We start from the raw sequence: 14,452 nt of genomic DNA, 5'->3' as shown, positions 1-14,452 counted from the left end.
GAATCTTTAGACCTGTTTCTCCACCCACTGAGATCAAACATTTCATGTATGAACCTCAAATTTCCTAATTGACAACATCCTGTGTGGCTGCATTTGTACTTCACCATCAAGGAGATCAGTGTACAGAGCACTGCTGTATAAAGTGTAACTGTTTTACCATGTGAAACACATGCTCTGTACTCCCTGGGATAAAACAAACTTTTCTGTTTTGACTTTCTTAAGTGAGACCACTACTAAGTTTGCTTTTTTTGTTTTTAAATTCCTCAACATAAAATATAGAGACACACTCATAAGTGTGCTGAGACGCACTGATTTATTACTGTACATCTATGAGGATGTCAGTCAATGAGACACTGATCTGACTGCAAACAACGGTGCCAAGAGGTAATATTTTTTTAGTAGAGCTTGAGCACCACTTGTGTCTTGAAAGTTATTTCCAGCAAATAATTCATCCTCTGTCGGCCTCTTCTTGTCACAAATCATTTTGAGGATCAAGTTATCATTTCAAATCACTCCGTGTATCAAGTTCTGCTTATCCAACCCTAATTTAGACGTCTGTGTCTATAAACACAATACGCAATGTGCTCTTTCATCTCTGGAGCCATGACTGTGATGTTAACTGCTTGGCAAAAGAACATGACACCCAGGGTGACAGAGGGATTACTCGTTCTATATTTAGTGTTTATGTACATGAATATTGGCAGGACAACTCTGTACATGTGACACACACAGCGATACAGTGATAATAACACAGATCTCCAGCACAGAACACATTTACAAGATGGGCTCTAGAGCGAACACTGGCTGAGATACATAAGGGAATGTCTGAACTACGACAGCTTCCTCATAAAACTGGAATTTCCTCGTAACAGTTATTATTGTCATCAATAAAAACAGACAATCAAAAAGAGAGACGAAAAAAGTATAAAATAATTTAAATTCCTCCTAAAACATGTAGTGAATATGCAGTGAGAGATCTATACAACGCGGGTAGCTACTGTATCTCCTCCGGTGACTTGAAACTGAAGGAACGCACAAATATGACGGACAAAAGCAAATGTCATGCAGCGACAAAGAAACATACAAGATGAAAGATGATCTTCTTTGAAGTTCTGCCTCCCCAGTGGCAACATCATGTCAAGACGACAAGCCCGGTAACGAAGCACCCCACACTTTGGGCCACCCAGAGGTGCCACAATGAAATGTAAACATAAATATACAGGTTGATATCTCTCTCTACAAACAGTTCAGTCACTGCCACAGGCCCATCCGCTGTGTGAGTAGTCAGTCTGTATACACTCCTTAGTAGAATATCACTTAGAGTTAAATAAACTTATTTAATATATATATTTATAATAGATTTATTCTTTGCAAAGTCATTTAGCAGTATTTCCTTGTTTTCACCAGTTTGCTCTGGTATTTCACTGAGTGACCACTGTGTCCCACCACGTAAACGTCCAGCAGGTAGGTCTTGCCTGGTTCCAGACCTGTGATGGTCTCTGTGGTCACAGCTTTCTGCAGGTTCGGACTGTGGAAGTACTTGCACAGGACCTTTTCTGACTTCCTGCGGGTCTCTGGCCCAGCGCACTGGTTTTGTTCCCGGCGTCGCTGCTCCTCTCCGTAATTGTCAGCTACCTCTTTGCGGTAAATGCAATATTTGTTGCGATCCTGCGTGCCCAGCCAGGCCACGGTGGCAGAGGAGCAGGTGCGCAGCTTGTCAAAGGCTTTGATGCGCGTATCCTCCGGAAGTGACGGGAAGGGCTGCTTGCTGCTGGGTTTTGTGGTGGCTAGCACCTTCAAAGTGGAGGCTCCTTTCCTGCTGCCCCGCAAACGGATCAGGTACTTGGCTTTTGGCTTTCCTCGCAGCTGGAACTGCCGTACACCCTCCACGTTCTGGGAGAGCAGCAACTTGCCGTCACGCCTCACCTGCACCTGCACGGCGTCCAGACATGTGTGGACAAATAGAGTGACCCTTTGATGGGAAGACACCGGAGCAAAGCGCAGGAACTTGCTGCCCTTTCTCTTGATGAAAACATCCGATACTTTGCCGTCCTTCAGCTCCACCGTCTTCTGGCGAGCTTCCTCTTTAGTGCGGGCAAATGTTCCCACGTATGCTGTGCTGGTGTTGGTTGCAGAGTTCACAGCAAACACGTCAAAGTAGTACTGTGTGTCTGGCTTCAGGTCTGACACAGTGAAAATGTTTTTATTGCCAATGCACACCTTCTGAATGTCTGATGCTCTGGGCTTAACTGCATACGCCCGTGAGATCTTGTTACTTGTGAGGCCTCTGTCCTTGCCAAACCCATTGTCAGAGGGCACAAAGCCAAAGTGGGCAAAGTCAAACGGGCTAAAGTCTCTGCCAGGTTTTGGAGCTAGCATGAAGGCATCATCAACGCTCATCTTGGCTTCAGCAGCGCACATGCTCTTGAAATTGTGCTCCTTGTTGATCACTACACAATACTGGACAGGCTGGCCCATCAGAGAGCCCGTCGGTGTCGGCTTCCAAGCCAGGGTGACAGTGGTACGGCCCAGTGCAGTCACATCCACTCGAGGGTCGTAGGGCAGCTCTGGGTAGGGCTGGTCGGACTCTGGAGTTGTGGTTGCGTACACCTTGAAGTTGCTGTCTTTCTCTGTGGACAGCAGCTCCAGCTGATAGAGGCCAGAGGGCGTGCTGGTGGCCACATAGGCCTCCACATCGTTACCCTTGTAGGTGAAGAGCTCGGTCCCCTCGTCTACGGTCACCTGCTGTTTCTGCTGGTCCAGAGGTTCAGGCTCCCCTGGAAAACAAATAGGCACAACATGAGCTCCTTCCATGATACTGAATCCGATCTGTAGTCATGACCTTTACAATATTTTTCTTCTATTTCATTTTTGGCTTTGATGAAAAATTATTTCTTCCCATGCTAAAAATGTTGATGCTGCAAGGTCACGATGAAGCTCCGCAAGCCTCATGGACGATTAGCCCCTCACATGGCAGCCATGTTTTCACTCCAAACATCCCCAAAGATCACAGGCCAGCATTCACTCGGCCTTTCCGGGGAAGTTGTGCTACAAAGAGGCGCCTTGTAGCTTCTACGTGAGAGAGACGGCCCCAAGCATAATATTATGTTTGTCAACCAGAGAGTGTGCTCAGTGGTGTACTAAAAATTAATGCTCAAAGATTTACTCCCACTAGAGACGTTTAGCAAAAAGAGCTGCAAAGACGGGAAGAAGTTCACTGGTTCAACTGTTGCTCCAAACACTGTGTGAAGTGAAATCAGACTTCTACCGACAAAGCTGCGTGTGTTGGGTCCGAATTTGACATTATTTTTCTACTTAGAGATGAATTCTTTTCTCTTGAGGCAAGGTGCGTGTCTTTAACAGTGTAACAACCCAATAAATCATTTTGTAATATTTGATCTGACAAGAGCACAGACACACACGCAGGTGCTCATGCATTGATATTCAAATATATGCTCACATCACACACGTACACTCTAAACCACTGCTTTGGTCATCTGGCAAGACCTGCTGTGTTGAAAGGACACCCTCCAGATGGAGAAAGTTTTAATGTGAGGCAGACAAGAAAAAAAAAGACTGAGCTAAGGTAGAGGAAGGAAGACAGACAGACAGAGTGCAGCAGGATTTACCTTAAGAAGACCAAGACAGCTTAAGTAAAGGGATGTAATGGCTTTGATTCAGCAGGGTGACTAGAGTGGAGCCCTTCTCTGAAATTATAGACGTCAGCTTGGGCCGAGTCAGACATCATAAGTGGTCAGACTAGACACTACGACTGTGACTTAATTAAAACCCACCAAAACACAAAGCCTAACATCACTGCGTAGGTTAATTGTGTGGGGGGGATGGTGATATTTCCACGCAACGTGTCATTAACCTCTTCCACTGCTGCCTGATGTCAATTATACCTGATCCCTCTCCACTGGCCTCTTCTGGCAGCTCCTGCAGAGTCAGTTTCCACTCCAGAGGAGCGTCACAAGGTGTCACGGTCACAGACAGGGGTGTGTTGTCTTCTTCCACCACAAAGTAGTACCTGTGGAAAATAACAGGTTAAAAAGACCCAATATTGACATTGCTTCATCACATTTTGTCGTTATCCAAAATAATGTTCGGGGTAAATGCTTGAGCAGACTGTTGGGAGACTGTAGTATGTAATGGTATTATTGTAGCACTGACCTTGGTCTCTCTTGCTCTGAGCTGACAGACACTCAATTACACGAACACGACTGTCTCATTTATTATTTAGTTTTTGCATCTACATAATAGATCATGTTTCAGAGCAACATCTGATCTAAGTGGCCATCAGCAAGTTTAATGTTTTCCTTGGTGATTGTTATGGCTCAGTCAGCAGCAGAAGGTGGACCTGGCTCCCTTTTTGCACTCATAACTCATAACATGTTTTTGATCACTTAATGGTTATGTCATTCTTTCAGCCGTTGTTTGTATGAGCAGCTCATACCTTTTGGGTGTGTCCCTGAACAGGTAGCCACTGATCTCAGCTCCATCTGGGATGACGGAGGAGTCGTGGAACAGCGACTTGTCTCTGATCTGCATCTGGAAGAGGCCTTCGTCTCTCGTGGGCAGCTTCTGGGCAAAAGCTCCAAGACCCAACAGCACCAGCAGCACCACCACACTCCATCCTTTACACTGCCTCATTCTGAAAGACACAGAAAATAATACTTCGGTTTCACATACAGGATATGGTACAACTTGGAAACAGAAGCACAGGGTTTTATCGTAGTTATGTTTGACTTTAAGTGAATAGTTTAAAGTTCTGGGGAAACAAGCTAATTTGTTTTCTTGTAGAGAGCTAGATGAGAACATCAATAGACTACATCTCTCATGTCTGTACAGTAAATATGAATCTACAGCCAGCAGACTAGCTTAGCATTAAGACTGGAAACAGGGGGAAACAGCTAGCCTGGCTGTCTGAGGATTAAAAAAAGATGATGAGTTATCAGCTAGAGGGAGAAAACACTGCTCTTAGTCAAAATATAGTCCAGCACATAACCATCCTTTAACCCAAACATGTCATTTCTACATTTATTTTTTGTAAGGATTTAAAAAATGAGATATAATGTGTTAATTTGTGAGTTTTAGAGTTGCTGACAAGCAGTAACCTTGAAAGCTGAAAAATGAAGCCAACATGAAGTGCCAAAAACTGCAGTTTCTCAAATGGCCACTTGAAGCTGGCTCCAAAAGTCAATCACCATAAACCCCATGTTGAAATGTCCAAATTTTCAGCAGAAATAAACATGTTTACAGCCTGGCTCAAAGAACAGTTTTGCTCTCCATAGCTAATTTACCTGTCAATGACAACAGTATGAGGGATACATTTTTACAAAACCCACTAATTAATAAATGTTGTCAAGACTTACAGTTATGCATGATTAAGACCTAAGCTAGGCTAAATGGTCAGATACATCCCTCGCTCCTCCCCAGCTCCACCATGTCAATCAAATATGGTCACCTTGAGTCACATCTGGCTCAAAAAGTCTAAGATGGCCACAGCCAAAATGCCGACCTGGAGGCTTCAAAAAGGGAGTCCACAAACCAGTGAGGGATGTCAAGGTGGCAATGCCCATTATTTTTTCAGTCTTTGGGCGCTACTAGGTTTTTCACCTTTGGACAGAGCTGGGCTAGCTGTTTTCCCCTGCTTCCAGTCTTTATGCTAAGCTAAGCTAATCAACTCTTGATACTAGCTTCTTATTTAATGTACAGATTTGAGAGTGGTAATCATCAGCCTTCTCATTAGACTTTAAAACACACACTTCCTTAAATGTCAAACTGTCACACCACACAAACTTTACAGTAAATCCAAACAACTTAATGATAGAAGGAAAAAAATCTGATTTTGTTACTTTTGGGTAGAGCTAGGCTAGCTGTTTCCACCTGATTTTAGTCCTTATGCTATAAGGTAATCAAGTCCTGTCACTAGCTTAATATATAAATATCAAACCATCCTTTATTATCAAATCAAACATAACTTAATGATAAATGTAAACACTAGAAGGCATATTTCGTCACATACAAAACCAGGCTAGCTGTTAGCCCATTTCCAGTCCTTACGCTAGGCTATGTTAAGATAAGAGGTAACGTTAATATTTAGCATACAGACATGAGACTGATATCAATCTTCTCATCTAACTCCTAAGATGTCAAACTATTCCTTCACACTAAATCCAACACTTTATGATAAAAAAAAGACATTCGGATTTTGTTACCTTGAGACAAAGCTAGGCTAATAATAGCTATTTCCCCCTGCTTTCAGTCTTTACGCTAAGCTAAGCTCAGCTCAGCTCAGCTGAGCTAAGCTAATCAACTCTTGTCACTAGCTTCAACATCAAACTATGCTTTATAGTAAAATCAACCAGAAGTTAAAGATTAAATTAAAAACTAGCAGGCACATTTTGTCACCTTTATACAAAACCAGGCTAGCCGTTAACCCCTTTCTTGATTTTATGCTAGGCTATGTTAAGATAAGCTAATATTTAGCATGCAGACATGAGAGTAATATAAATCTTCTCATTTAAGTCTCTGAAAGAAAACTGACTTCCTTGAATGTCAAACTATTCCTCTACAGTAAATCCAAACATAACAAATGCAACCGTTACCTTAAGCCAAAGCCAGACTAACATTAGCTGTTCCCCCTGCTTCCAGTCTTAACACTAAGATAAGCTAATCAACTCCTCTCACTAGCTTTATATAAATATCAAACTATCCTTTTTAGTAAAATCAAACATTGCTGAATGGTAAAGGTAAAAACTAGTAGGTGGATTTTATGACCTTTAGACAAGGCCAGACTAGCTGTTAACCTGTTTCCAGTTTTTGTGGTAGCCTATGTTAAGACGCTACGCTAAGCTAAGCTAAGCTAATCACCTCCTGTCACTAGCTTCATAATTAATGTACAGATATGAGAGTGGTATCAATCTCCATATCTAACTTTCTGCAAGAAAACAAATGGTGCACTTCAAAATATCTTTACAGTAAAACCAAACATAAATGAATGATTAAATAAAACTGGTAGGCAGATTTTGTTAAATTTGGACAAAGGTAAGCTAGCCGTTACCCCATTTTCAGTCTTTATGTTATGTTAAGATAAGCTAATGTTTAGCATAAAGACATGAGAGTGGCATCAATATTCTTATAGGCTATAACTCTCCACTAGAGAACTATTTTATTTATAAAAATGTGTTTCTGTATTTCATATTATTAATCAATGTTGGTGGCTTACATGTGTTTGAATGTGTTTAAAATGTCTTTTTGTTTTGCCATGGGAGTTCTGAATTGCTTTTTTTGGCATCCTTTTTGTTTCCTTTCGTTCTGGCATAATCTTAAAACAGAAAAACTGTGCTTAGTGAGTTCTACTTGGCAACACTGAGACTTTGGCAAGAGGCATTGCTTGTCTTTAATGGGGCTCTGCTTTAATTTGTTTCCACTACATATTTTATTTTATGTTTTCCTGACTTGTTTTCCTTTCAGTTTTAACCTTAATTAACATTTAGGTCCGAACATTAAAACTGGGTGACAGCACAGGCGCCATCTTTGAGGTGAATCAATAAGTGAGAGGAAAAAAGTAAGGGGAGAGTGAATGAGTGCTGCTGGCCACAGAGAGGAAGAGGGATTAGATTTAAATACAGACGTGTGAGGGAAAAGACATGGCTACAAACTCCAGGGAACCGCACTATTTCATAAAACGCTTAATATAAAAATCCCCAAATCCATGTCATTTAACTTTTATTGACGCTAATATAAAAATGTTTAGTGGTGCAGTCCACAGATGGAGCTGTGGCTCAGGACGAGGTGCAGCTTGACCGTGGCTGAGAGCCTCTCACGTATCCCCTGTCTATTGATTTTGCCCCATTGATTGCAGCTGATGGGAACGCCAAATCCCTGGTGATTTAATCAGCGTAATGATGGCAGATTAGCCAGATACTTTACTGCCATTTACTGCAAGCGAGATGGTGTCCTTTTAATGACCCCTCTCCCTCCCCCTTTCTCCGCTCACCCTCCCTTGTCTGTCTCTTCTCCTTGATCACAGTTTTTTCATCAACAAATAATCTCTTTCTCTTTCACACTTGTACACACAGTCGTTTAACTTCACTCTCTGTCTTCTCTCCTCGCCCGTTTCCTCCCTAAGCAGAGGCAGATAAGTAAAACCAGAGGGCTCAGGCCTGGACGACTACAAACTTCATTTCTGCATTATCGTCCTCTAAAAACACGAGCAGGGGGAAAAAGCCCTTGACAGCTCCTGTCAGTGTCTCCGTCTCTGCTGTTGTCTGAGCCCAGCCTCCCGTCTGCTCGCCAAACTTCAGAGAGCAAAAGCAAAGCCGCCTAAGTGGTACTTTGAGGTTTGACTCACACAGAGAGAGGAGATCCTTATCGCCTCAGCTTGTCTCATTCCACTTCAGAAGCGTGTCACTTGGAACAAAGACATGTCTATTAATACTCAAGACAGCGCTGAGGTGGTATGTACAGAGCTGCTCAGAGCTGTCTTTCATTCCAACATCCCCAAACACCACACAGACACAGCGAGGGCCTCATCCCTGGCCGGCTCTGTCCACCACACTGATGTCATTACACATAATGTCTGCTATCACTCATACAGTAAGGGTTTTATCACCACTGTCATTAGCACATTTGATGTGTGCTTTCAATGTGCTCCTCACATGTGACACTACTGATTTAAACCCTATGACTGAACCTTTTACTTGTGCCACATGCGCCGAACCACTCAGTCTGTACTCACAATATATACTGCAGAGAGATGACATCTGAATATTAGAGCAGCAGTGTTGGGGTCACTGCGGTTACATGGACCAGCGCAGAGTCAACATGGTCACACAAGCTGCGCTGGATCTACTTTTACATGCGGGCCTGCACCATTCTCATGCCACAGAGTTTCCCTACCAAAATAACACATAAAAAAAGCTGCATCTGGAACAAATAAAGTCTAATGTTTAATTAGAACGGGGAAGAATGTATGATCGCAATTTGAGGAGCGGATAATTTTAAGGCAAAGTCACCCACAATCGTGTCAACTTTGTTTTGCTGTTGCTTTTTATCTGTTTATTTATACATTTATAGTTTTTTGTTTCACTTTTAGTGGAATTTGCTAAGCATTGCGGGTGGAAAACATCCTGCATATCCTAATTGGCAAGCTGTGGAATCTGTGTAATAGGATTAAAGGACAAATGCAGCTTGCAATGGTTTCACCAACAGAGGAAGTAGTGATGATCTTCATTCCCATGGCTGTCTTTGACACATCTACAGTTGGCCCAGTTGCCAGAAGAAAATGTTGGCACTGTGTGTTTCTGTACACAATGAATATGTTTCATTTCATTTCATGCTTCATATCAATGTAAAGTGACGGAGTGTATGAGCTGACTTTGACATTGGGAGATAGAGAGGAAGATGGATGGCTTAATACCTCGGTGAGATGCCTGCCAAGCTGCAAACCACTGCAGAACACAGTTCAAGACCAGCAAAACCAGTTGTGTTTTAGCGAGTGTTTCCAGCAGCTCTTTAGTCACCAAATGTGGGTGTTTTGTAGCCACTCGTCACTGTTTTTCCACCAGGGATAGTGCCACGAAAAGCATATGTTTTTAACTGAGACATTGCTGCATTTCCTGCCAGGATAGCGCCACGAAAGCATACGTTTTCAACCACGACATCACTGCATTTCGTGCCGGGTAGTGCCACAAATAGTGGTTGTTTTTACCCAGATATTGCTCAGTTCCTGCCAGGACAGTGCCACGAAAAGTGATTGTTTTTACTGAGAGTTTGCTGCGTGACCTGACGAGATAGTGCCACAAAAAAACATATTTTTTTACAGAGACATTGCTCCTTTTCCTGCTGGGATTGTGCCCCCGCAACTGAATATATTAAGCTAAATCATGATGTTTCCTAACCATAACCAAGTGTTTTTTGTGCCCAAACCTAACCACACATTGTTGTTGAAATGTGGAGTTTCAGTGTATCAACAGCATAAAAATGTACAAATGTTCCAGCATTTTCTCTGCCGATTAGGTTGCTACAGTTTCAATCTTATGAAGCAAGAACGCAAAAATGGCCCCACACCCTGTCTTCATTCCTGTGTGATGTGAGGAATGACATCCCTTCATTTGAATTACTTCTATAACAGTTTTGACCCCTGCTCTAATTTGGGGTCATTACAAGCAAATTGTGTACAAAGCCAAAACAAAATGTTCACGCTTAGTCTTTACATCTCCCAGATGGACGCAATATTTTCTGGGACATCAATCAACGGCGCAATCATGCACAGTCTACTCATGATTAAAGCGGAAAAAAATTAACAACTTTCATCCACCTGATCAAGTCTGTGTGTGAGTGTATTTCCACACTGAATATAGGCACACTGTTTCCATGTATGGCGGTGGAGCAGAACACATGCGTGCATCCCAGCATCATATGTGTGCATGCACGCATGTGCTCGTGCATGTGTGCACCAAACTGCTCCTGACCTCCCCTTTCTCCCCTCACTTTGTTTAACCGGTCCCTCTCCCTCTCTCCTCCCCTCCAGCTCCTTGTCAAGACGGATAAGCCTCCTGCCTGCTGCCACATGGAGCTCATTAACAGAACGGGAGGGAATAAAAGACAGTTTAATTTCAACACAAATAAAGAGACATTTCGGATTCCACCCAACAAGACGCCTGGCAGCGGCTCTCAGGACCCGAAGCCTCTGTGTGTTTTCGTTAAGGAAGTCTGAAGGCAGATTTATGGTGGGTCCTCAGCAGCGAGCTCCATCACTGCTGTCACTTCAGGGCCAATGTGGGGATGGGAGCGAGTGGAGTATATGGGGGGCTAGAAGCCAAGGATGGAACCACACAGGACCTGGACCTGTTCAATAGGCAGGCCAAACCAAAGCAGGTCTGGTACTCTTGGACAGCTAAACAGCTCATTAATGAATTGGTAGAGACTGTGGTGAGGGCTCCGATCCAAGAATGGAGATTTTTATCTGGTGTGTGTATGTCCATACGTGTGTGTCCAAACCATTGCATTCCTCCACTCTCTGTGTATAAGTCTAAATCATCGCTCGGGACCTGTCTCCTCGCCATCCACAACATCACTCACAGTTTGAGTTTCTGAACTATCCACATCATCAGAACCACGAAAGCTGGCACAATAGCATAATGGAAAGGAGAGCCCAGTTTCCCTTTTCCTCCTCGCCCTCCCCTCCTCCACCCCTCTCTTTATAGTCCATCTCTGGAGCTTGCATTTAGCACTGCATCCTGGAATGTGTCTACGAGGAGGGTCAGGTCGCAGGGCCGCTTTCTGCCTTTAAAAAAACCATTCAGATAGAATTGAGGGGTGGAAGGGGGGAGTGGTGGTGGTGGTGGTGGTGGTGGCTCTGACTGATGTGCTGGCATTGTGGCTGCAGAGGGTGATTAAAGATTACAAGAGAAAATGCCCCCATGGGAAAGTCATCCACCCACTGCCCATCATCCCAAGGCATGCACACATACATGCACGGGGGCCTGGCTGCGTCGTGGGAAATGAGTCAATCATGATCCGTTATGTTGTGCTCCACAGAAAGCCCTGTTCAGCAGCGACGTGTGAGCCGCCCTGCCTCCTGCTTGTGTCCATCTTAGGGAGCATAATGAGGGGCTTTGCAAAGTGAATGTGCCCGGGGACTGGGAGCAGAGTGTGTGTGTGAGAGAGAGAGAGAGTGTGTGTGTGGATATGATGAATAATTTAACAAGGAAATAAAAAACTTTGCGTCCTTAATCTTCCACCAGTGACTCTGGATGTGTGACAGCGCGGAAGAGACTGTATATATACACACACACACACCGCAGCCTGTCACTTCTCTGGACGCGAACGGCTATAGCAACACTGGCGGAATTCTTTCAGCCGGAGAGTTTTCATATGCAAATCACGGTTTAGTTACGGTATGCGACGCAGACCTTCCCATTTTAAGACTTTTTTTGTTCATGATTCATTCTCCTGAGAAAGTAGAAGGGAGGCAGTGTGGCTTCACCCTGCTACTAAATACAGTTATTCAAATCCCCACTCCGGGTATGTCTCTCATTAAACACCGACTGAGAGGAAAAACACGGCTCTCACATGCACCGGATGGGAAGAGAAAACTCCCAACATGAGCTAAAGTGTCATTAATCTGCCTTGGTTCATTTTTATCAAAACAACTGAAAATATATTTCAGTTAGATGAAAAATGATCCTGAATAAGCGCGCCTCTCACGTGGGCTCTTACAGGTGCGTAAAAGCACAAATATGTATCCAAATTGCACTTTGCAACTCAAAGCGTGGATGGAGAGCACCACGCACATTGCACACAGGCCGTTAGAAATACTGCTTGTATTAATAAATCGCCGTTTCGGGTGCCGTGTCACCCCTGGGAGCATGGGAACCGATCGGGAGGCACAAAAGCAAGCCTCTAAAGTTCATCACGGTCCTCATCAGCACCGTGCATTTCCGTGCGCTGTCACATCTACAGCCCAAACCAGAAATTTAACTCAGATTAAAAAAGCATGCGAGTTCGGGCTTGATTGAAATGTGTTTGAAACTTTTTAACTTCCCGGAGTTGTAAACCGCAAAAACCTCTTCCCCTCTCTTTCTCTCTCTGGCAGCCGTTTCAAAGGCACCACTTTACTCGGGGAGTCCGGGCTCTGAATTTATATGCAGCTTTTATGCGCGTTAGAAAATAAGAGCTGTAGGAAAGTTTAAGATAAAGGAAGAGGAAGTTAATTTCCTAGAAGCTCTGGATCAGACGCACCGCTAAAATCATGCGTAAAAATACAATATTTACATGTCTTACCTTTCAGAATATGAAACGGCGAAGTTATCTGACGGATGGCGCTTCTTGCTGTCTCTCTCTCTCTGATATCACCAAGATTTAAAAAAGAAAAAAGTGCCTTAAAACTAAAGCGAATTAAAAGAAAAATCAAAACACAAGTTGTCCTCTACAGTGTCCAGTAGTTCCCTCAGTTTTCACTTCTATTGTTGGTGCCTATCAATCGGATTAGGCGACTGCTCTGGTGCGTGTTTGCAGTTTTCTTGCGGATTTAACTGGTCTCTAGTGGGCAGGAGTGTGTGTGAGTGTGTGTGTGAGTGGGTATCCTGAGTGCTGGCAGTGCGTCCCTCCCCTGCCGTGCTGCTGCTATTGAAACCTCCACTGGATTGGAGGCAAAACTGGTGCGAACTTCTTCCCTGCGCTCCCTGTAGGAAGAGTCCAAGACACAGAACCAGCCCACTCACAAAAAAAATAAAGCAAACAGGGACCAGACAGCTTCACTGGCCCTCAGACTCTAACCACTGACTGTAGAAGGAGGAATCTGGCAGACACAGCACCTGGATTCTTCACAGTTTGTATTCACAAAGTCAAATAACTTTACTTTAAATCGCATTAGGAGCACACTGAGCTCGGTGCTGCTGATAAAAACAGACAGTCAGATGTCACCAGAGCATAAATCTGAAGACAGCGGGGTTTCCCCCCTCTTACTTTTTATTTCCTAACTGTTTACTCTGATGCTCCCTGGAAATTATTACTTTGGGCAGTAGCGCCTTGTAGAAGTCACGCAACCCTCGGGGCTGCAGTGTGTAGGCAAGTTTTATCATGGGGCCTGATACCTGGGCGTGCACAGCATGAGCATGATACACTTCCTCTGCAGAGCAACTTTGATGATGGCGACAAAACCTTTCAGTGAAGCGGCACACAGGCATTCACTAGTGCTGATCACCTGTGGAAATTCCCAGTGAGACACAAGCGTTGTTGTGTGCTCCCGGGTTAAAGCCCAGGAAAGCAAATATTTGTCCAAGATAAGCGCCACTGACTGTCTCCGAAATGAATGGCCCCAAATTTATGGCTTGATGGGGGTCCATGTCTGATGAGCAGGCAATCTAGATTTAGAGGATGCTGCCGTTTCCTGCTGCTTCCTCCCCACGAGGACCGTCTTTCATGTCATGTTGATGCAGATTTTCACGCATGAACGGCTGCAGGTTGCAGCTTCCTGCAGGACCTGGATACATGACATCTTAATCTGCAAGTTTAACCCGTCTCGTCATCAATTTACCTCAAAAATGATGCATTCACGACGACACAGAAAAATCAGAGATATTAAACATCTGAATATAAACATCTGAATAATGTCACACCACTTACAAAATGATTCATGATGTTTGTAAGAGCAGAAAAATTAGACCTAGGAAAAAAGACAAACATAAAGTTCTATATTTCAGGGTCTGTTTTTCTACGGAAAAATATTTGAACATAAAACATCTGTAAATGTATAAACCTGAGATTGGCCATTCATTATCAGTAATAGATCTGTTGGCTGCAGCTGCTGGGAGAGAGGGGCTGGACAAAGTGTTGGTACAACAGCGTCATCTAGCGGCGGCAGCAGCAAGGCCTCAGAGAACACAGTTTGCAGTGTTTAGTGTTTTCTTTATTTTATTTTTGCATACAGCCAGGCAGT

At 43.7% G+C, this 14,452-nt stretch overlaps 1 protein-coding gene across 1 annotated transcript; it reads right to left on the bottom strand.

The window, feature by feature from the left end:
* Nucleotides 1-651: 651 nt before the first annotated feature.
* On the bottom strand, nt 652-13,127 carry ndnf (neuron-derived neurotrophic factor). Its single transcript, XM_033620798.2, has 4 exons — nt 12,796-13,127; nt 4,457-4,654; nt 3,906-4,030; nt 652-2,777 (listed from the first exon to the last, which is right to left on the bottom strand). The coding sequence occupies exons 2-4, from the start codon at nt 4,651-4,653 to the stop codon at nt 1,381-1,383; spliced, it is 1,719 nt and encodes a 572-aa protein (XP_033476689.1). The 5' UTR covers nt 4,654; nt 12,796-13,127; the 3' UTR covers nt 652-1,380.
* Between the last annotated feature and the right edge of the window lie 1,325 nt (nt 13,128-14,452).

The sequence above is a fragment of the Epinephelus lanceolatus genome, chromosome 6 (genome assembly GCF_041903045.1).
Source record: "Epinephelus lanceolatus isolate andai-2023 chromosome 6, ASM4190304v1, whole genome shotgun sequence".
NCBI lineage: Eukaryota > Metazoa > Chordata > Actinopteri > Perciformes > Serranidae > Epinephelus > Epinephelus lanceolatus.
Note: the sequence above shows the minus strand (reverse complement) of the source record. Positions and strands in the feature narration are given on the sequence as shown.